Source organism: Ochotona princeps, chromosome 18, assembly GCF_030435755.1.
Source record: "Ochotona princeps isolate mOchPri1 chromosome 18, mOchPri1.hap1, whole genome shotgun sequence".
NCBI lineage: Eukaryota > Metazoa > Chordata > Mammalia > Lagomorpha > Ochotonidae > Ochotona > Ochotona princeps.
This window is the reverse complement of record NC_080849.1, coordinates 1,723,353-1,730,303: the sequence shown is the minus strand read 5'-3', so window position 1 is coordinate 1,730,303 and position 6,951 is coordinate 1,723,353. Positions and strand designations below refer to the sequence as shown.

The following is a 6,951-nucleotide window of genomic DNA, read 5'->3' as shown; positions in this document are numbered from 1 at the left end:
GCTGCAGCATGGGACTCTACCTCACAGTGGCAAGAAAGCCACCTGGGTAGGGACAGACTGGCAGAACCAGACCGTGGGGAGGAGTGCCAAGCGCTGGGGTGGCAGGGCGGGAGGAGTGCCAAGCGCTGGGATGGCGAGGGCCAGGGCTCTGCCACACCAGGCAGCCCTAATGCTCGTGTCCCTGGTACACACCCTGACAGGTGCAGCAGCCGCAGCCAGGCCAGCCGTGCTGTCCTGGAAGTCACCACGTGTGTCTGACACGTGCCTGTCACCACACACTGCTCACGCCTGCCATGGCCTTACGCTTCAGGACTCCCCCGCGGGGAGCCCAGAGCAGAGTCAAGATCAAAGACACACAGAGCCACTCACACAGCTAGGGAAACATGCCGTGACCTCAGTGACCGTGAGACCCAAGCCCTATGCCCCACAGGACCTCTGATTCTGCTGGTGTGGAGGGGGGCAGGTGTAGGCGTGAGAACCCCCAGTGTCAGCCACACCTACTGCGAGAGCTGAGGGGGCAGGGCTCACACAGCAGCACCTGCGCTCAAGGCCCCCACAGATGGGCACACAGGTGGGCACAGCCAGCTGGCCTGGGGCAGGGGAGGCCACTTTACTGTCACATGCTCCATGGGGACATGGCCCTTGCATACTCAGCCTGTTTTAGGGTGGCAGTTCTGACAGAACCGAGGGCCGTAAGCAGTGAGACCTCATCCCACAGCGTTTGCAGCTGGGCCCACACAGGTGCCCCAGCGCTTCTCAGGCAGCTGCCCAGAGCACGGCCACAACACACAGGTTCTGGGCTCAGCCGCATGGGGTCCCCGGAGGGCTTATGAGCGGTGGGGGAGCCTGCAGAACACTGCCTTCCATCCCATGGGGTCCACGGCCGGCCCAGCACTGCCCTGTGGGGTTTGGAACAGGTGCCCCATGGGGTCTGAGGCCGGCCTAGCACTGCCCCGTGGGGTCCAGAACAGGTGCCCGTGGGGTCCGAGGCTGGCCCAGCATTGTCCCGAGGGGTCCAAAGCAGGTCCAGTACTGCCCCATGGGGTGTGGGGCTGACCCAGCACTGCCCCGTGGGGCCCAAGGCTGGCCAAGTGCCAGTTACACTGAGGGGTGCTCTGCCCCCGGACGCCTGCTCCCTCTCCTTGTCTAACAGCACCTGGGTAGGTGGTGTGGCCTCCTGGCTCAAGCTGGCCAGCGTCCCCTTCCTCTCTTCCCGCCCCCCCTCATCCCAATCCCCAGGGGCAGGTGGCTCCCGGGAGTGGCGGTACCTGTGTGCGCCCGCATGTGGGCCCTGAGGTGGCCAGGCTGGAGGAAGCTCTTCCCGCACTCGGCACAGATGAAGTCTCCAGGGCGGGGCTGCGACCGGAGCGTCCCTGAGATGACGGTGACAGTGGTGGGTGGCAGCGCAGAGGCGAGGTGGCGGGGGCAAGAGGAAAACACCATTAGCCTGTTGAGTCACTGCACCAGGCCACCCCCAGACCCTGGCAACAGGTGTCCAGCCAGGCATACTGAGGCCTGTGAGGACAAGGAGACCACAGCAAATTCAAATTCATGCCTGGGCTGTGGCTGTGAGCAGCTGCCTCTTCCAGGCAAATCAAATGACACCAACGTGATGGCAACTGGCACGTGGAGTGACAGTGAGTACAGCAGCCTTCCGCTGAGCACCAGCTGCCCTGGCTGCTCTGCCCACGGCCTGGCCTGGACCCAGGACACCTGAGACCAGCCCACTAGGCAACAGGCCACAGCGGCAACCCCTGGCGGGCAGCAGTAGGTGGCCAGCCCAGTTTCTCTGAAGGCCGCTTCCCTCACCAAAAGCCCAGCCCTAGACTACGCAAACCATCAAGGCCAGACGGGCAGGGAGTGGAAGCAGAGAGCGGGCACACGGGCCTGGGCCGCATGCCAGCTCAGAGCCTTCCCCATCTCACACCTCATCAGAGCCACGGCCCCTTCCACCTGTCAGTGATGCTTGGGGAGCACACCATGGTTCACACCTGCCCACACTGACAGGCGTGCTGAGGTCAGGGGAGGAACGCCTACAGGGTCTTAGCAAACCACATCCGGGAGCTCCCACTCAACGGCTCCCCAGATGGCCACGCTGCGGCGTGTAAAGGACGAGCACCAGGTGTGAAAGGACACAGGAACTGACTGGACCCTGAGCCACAGCCTGGCTCCAGGCAAGGCCTCCAGGCAGGTGCACAGGACAAGCAGGAGTCAACGTGCAGCCACACCCACAAAAATCACCAAGCCCGACCACGGCACAGCGCATGGTGTGCTGCGGACCCACGGGGACACCTTCCCTTCCCCGGATTTCAGTCGGGGCAGTGTTTCTGGGGCCTGCGAACTGGGGGGCCCTGTGACGCCAAAAGCACAGGCAGTGAAAGTACAACTAGGCCATGTGATGGCAGGCTCTGCACCTGAGGGGCACACAGCCACAAGCCGTTACAACTTCCGGCCCAGGGTGTGCTCTAAGAGGACCCTAGCCCCAACACCCCTCCTGGTGCAGAGACCACGCTGGCTGTGTGCTGAGTGGGGACCCAGCCCTGTGTCTCCCACCTCTGGCACAGGGACCATGCTGGCTGTGTCCATCACACAGCTCTACCTGTAAGGACTATTTTGTCACTGCCTCCTGCACCACCTGCTGCACGTCCTACAGGGTGGGGCAGGAGGCTACCGGACGCCACACACAGCAAGCTGGCAAACTCCTTGTTGCAGGAAGACACCCGGTGTGCGCAACTAAGTTCCTCTAAGGAAATCCTCGCACTTCTTTGTTCTAGAACTATCACTCCCCACACACTTCACATCCAATGTCCCCACAGGGTCTGCCAGGCTGCAGGGACTGGGGACACAGAGAGCCTGAGATACGCTGAGACCCTTTTCCCCCAAGCACATGGTTGGCAGTCTCAGGCCCCAGGCTGCCTCCTCAGGGGAGTATGTGAGCCCACCAGTGCCTTCTTCTTCCTTGCCCAATAGTTTCTGGAAGGTTCCTTCCTAGACACACCAGCCCGGCTGACACGGGTGAGCAGAATTCCCATGAAGTGACCTCCCCAGCAGCTCGTGGCGACCTTCTCCCTGTAAGCCCACAGGTCAAGCACCACGGTCACCTCCCACACTCAGAGGACAGCGGACTGCTCCCCAGGCACAGCGTGGCGACCCCTGGCCCCAGGGGTTCTGGGCCAGCAGCCGGCCCCTCTGCCCTACAGGTGGTCCCAACGAGAGGCTCACCACATGTGTGGGGCGCATCTACAAGGCACAGGACAAGTCCCGTGACATTGGCCAAGGGTGAACTTGCCTTCAGGCTGGTGATGTCAGCTTACAAAGGACTGCAAGGAAACAGCAGCTTCACCTCGGCCGGCTCAGGTCCCCATGTGCCCAGCCACAGCGGGTGACCACAGCAAGACAAGGGCAGCCTCCCCGGCACAGACACAAGTCCCGAAGGCAACGAGACCACAGCCAGTCGGGGAGGCTTCTTTCCACCGGCAACCCTGGGTGAACGTCACAAACATGCCACGCCAGTAGACAGACGGCCAAGCATGGGAGAGGTATCTGATGACGGCCAGGGCTGCCCACATAGCAGCGGGCATGGTCCCCACAGCCAGCCACGCCAGTCCGCATGGAGCAGACGACCAGAGACACAAGCCCTTCCAGGCCCTGGCACTGCTGAGCCCAGGCCTGAGACTCCCACCCTGCACCCAACAGGAGCCCGAGGCCATGGCCGGCCAGCCTGCCCTCTGGAGGACGGGCGAGCAGATGCCATTTGGATCAATGGACCCCAACCTCTCTCGACACAGCAGAGAACCCCCAGGAAGGTAACGGGTCATGGACGAGGAAGACGGCTCCAACTTCACATTTTGTCAAAGGACGTTCTCAAAACCTTCACATTTCTACTTTTTCAAGGAGGTCAGGGCCAGACACAGGCCCTGGGTGGGGCACGTGGTCACAGGTGTGTGATGGAGCTGCTGTCTCCTGATACACAGGTCCCAGCACAGCACACAGCTCCCACTCGGTGCTACCAAGCATCTACGGCCACGGCGAGCTGTCAGAAGGTCTGGGGTCGGCCCTGTCCAAAGGCCAGTTGCGTGTTTGTGTTCCCCTCCAGGCCCGCACAGGCAGGCAAGCATTCGGCCTGCCCAAGGGCAGACTCCCTGCAGGGCACCCCTGCCCTACAGGGCACAGAGGCCAGCCCCCCACACAGTGCACCCCTCGCGGCTCCTCAGCTCCCTGGGGCAGAGTCCACTGGGACTGCACAACGCAGGGCACCTGAGGCCGTTCCTGCTCAGAAAGCCCTGACCAGAGGCATCACTGCAAGCCACCAAGGCTCTGGTACTTAAGCTGCGCAGCCACAGAGAACCGGTGGTGGCCCCAGCGACGAGCACAGGACGAAGGGGTCCCTCTCTGGGGACACAGGGCCTGTCAGCCCGGAACATCACCCCTCAGGCTGGTGAGATGACCGCCCGCCCTCGAGGCCACTCCCCACGAAACCCACCGCAGGACAAGGCGGGTCCGTGACGGGCAGCTCCCCCGAAGGCCGAGACTGCCAGGGCACAAGAAAGACAAGTCTCATGGACCACACAGGTCCATGGGCTCGGGAGGGAGTAGCTGCTGATGTCACTGTGCCCTGCGCATCTGCCTAGCGGGGCACTCTCCCCCGCACCAGGCAGACAAAACCCCAAACACTCCACGATCCAGGACTTCCTCACACTGACCCCGCGGGCAGCCAATGCAAGCCTGCCCTCAGCGGGGCCGTGAGCACCAGCCCGGCCTCACCGGAACACCACCTCCACGGGGCGTGGAATGGCCCCAAAGCGCGCAGGGAACAGGATGCGTTCTGTGTCCCCTAGACATTCCATCACATCCATGCAGATACGGCAAAACTCCCAGAGCCACGGCATTCCGGTGCTGGGCGACGGGACAAGGGGCCAGGAGCTGCAGCGGCACCCCTGCTTCCTGCCTGGGGTGTGAGCAGGCACAAAGGATACAACGTGGTGCGGGTCCCCAGGCCTGGAGAGCACTGGCCACACACGTGGCAAACATTCTCACCCTCAGAGACCTGGCGTCCGCCGACAGTTCAACATGACCAAGTACAGAGCTGCCCGCTTCCAAGAAGTGTCAGAGTGGGGAGACATCCCTGGGCACCCTGGCCTCACTGCCCTCCTCCCAGGCCAGCAAGGCAGCCACCTGTGGGCCCAGGCACACAGCCCCTCACACAGCAGGACCCCAGGCTGGCTCAGCTGCCCACGTCCTCCAGCCCCACCATGACAAGGGGGGATAGTGCTTTGCCAGAGACAGAGAGACGCCAACCTTGCCCACCCCACGGGCCCCAGCAGGTGGGGCATGAGGGCCTGCCTGTGGCTGCGTCTTACCTCTGTGCTCTGGCCCGGGGCTGCCGGCACCCCAGCCCTGGCAGAGAGTGGCCAAGTCCTTTGCAATGTAGGGCTGCACGAGCTTGAGGGCGTCCAGGCGCGTCTCGGGGCCCTCGGCAGCCGGCTCCTGCTGGACGGCATGCAGGCCGGAGGGCGCCCCGGCCACTCCAGGCGGGGACTGCGGGGCCGTGTCCCCTCGGGAAGCCGGGGCACAGCTGGCCAGCGTCCTCAACTCCTGGACAGCCTTGAGAGACGGCTCCCGGGGAGGTAGAGAAGGGCCTCCATCAGTGTCCACGGGCAGCTGGCCCCGACATTGAGGGCTGGATTTGGCTTTCAAGGCATCAGGGCCCATGTGCTTACTTGGGGACGGCCCAGACTTCTCCAGTGGCTTGCTGCTGGCCGGAGGTTGGGGGCCCACTCGGGTGATGACGGTGGGGGTGGCGCTTCTGCTAAAGCCCCCGCTGCCACCGCCCGGGACAGGCGCAGCTCTGGAGCCGGCCTCTAGCCTGGCTTTCGGCAGGGGCGGCTCTTGGTCATGGCCAGGTTTGGGCTGTCGGCAGCCATCAGTGCCAGATGTCCACGAGGCACATGGGCTGCTGGCAGCGCCCTCCTTGCCCCTAGGCAAACTGGCAGCTCTGGCGCCTGCAGCCAGGGGGGCAGAACTACCACCCTTGGAGCCTGGCGCCCCACCTGGCACCTGGGTGCGGGTGAAGCGGGCCAGGAGCAGGGGCTGGCACTCCTTGCCACCCAGGGCGGGCGGGGGCCCCGTGCGCCCACTCCGGGCCAGAAACACCAGGTTGCTCCTCACCCCGCGGGGGCCGCTGGGCTGGGTCCACTGTGGAGCCGTGGTGCTGCAGCTGACCCGGTGCCAGACGCGTGTGTGCACCCACAGGACTTCCGGGTAGTAGGTCTTGTGGTCACAGTAAGGACACGGGTGAATGACGAGCGAGGCCTGCAAGGACGCGGCCGCCTCCTTCCGGCTGGGATCGGCCCGGCTCGACCTGGCACTCAGGTCCAGCGGGATCAGGTCTGCGGCCGGCGCCCTTCTTCCTCCCACGGGGAGCTCTCCGCGGGGACTGTCCGCAGGCTTTTCCCCAGGGTGGCCAGCACGGCCCTCCGGCGAGAGCGGCGGGTCAGCTCCATCCACACCCGGAGCAGGGTCCCCGGCAGCGCCGGCACCAGCGTGAGTCGCTGACCTTCCGGAGTCGGCAGCAGGCCGGCACGGCTCAGGCCTCGCGGACGTCTCTCTACCGTGGCTGTCCAGTGTGCTCCGGGCTGTGGACGCGCTAGCCTCTCTCTCGGACGGGCTGGCTCTGAGGGCGCGAGCCGGGTCCCCGTTGGAGAGCAGAGAGGACGCCACCTCATCAGCAAAGCAGCAGCCACGCGGCCGTCCCCCTGGAGGAGGTAAAACGTGAGACGGGAAGTTACCATAGCTCAGCGGGAGGTCCCAGACGTGGTGGGGATGAGGGGGCTGACAGGTGCAGAGGAGACGGGAAGTTACCATAGCTCAGCGGGAGGTCCCAGACGTGGTGGGGATGAGGGGGCTGACAGGTGCAGAGGCCCAAGGCCAGGTGCACTCGGCACCCAAGGT

General features: G+C 64.5%; 1 protein-coding gene across 1 annotated transcript in view; it reads right to left on the bottom strand.

Moving 5' to 3' along the window:
- Positions 1 to 417: 417 nt before the first annotated feature.
- ZNF516 (zinc finger protein 516) overlaps positions 418 to 6,951 on the bottom strand; it is a 53,564-nt gene continuing 47,030 nt past the window's right edge. The window contains exons 3-5 of the mRNA XM_058676761.1: positions 5,361 to 6,755; positions 1,269 to 1,373; positions 418 to 509 (exon numbers count right to left, since the gene is read on the bottom strand). Of these exons, the coding sequence (XP_058532744.1) occupies positions 418 to 509; positions 1,269 to 1,373; positions 5,361 to 6,755 (1,592 nt within the window). The remainder of the gene's footprint in view (positions 510 to 1,268; positions 1,374 to 5,360; positions 6,756 to 6,951) is intronic.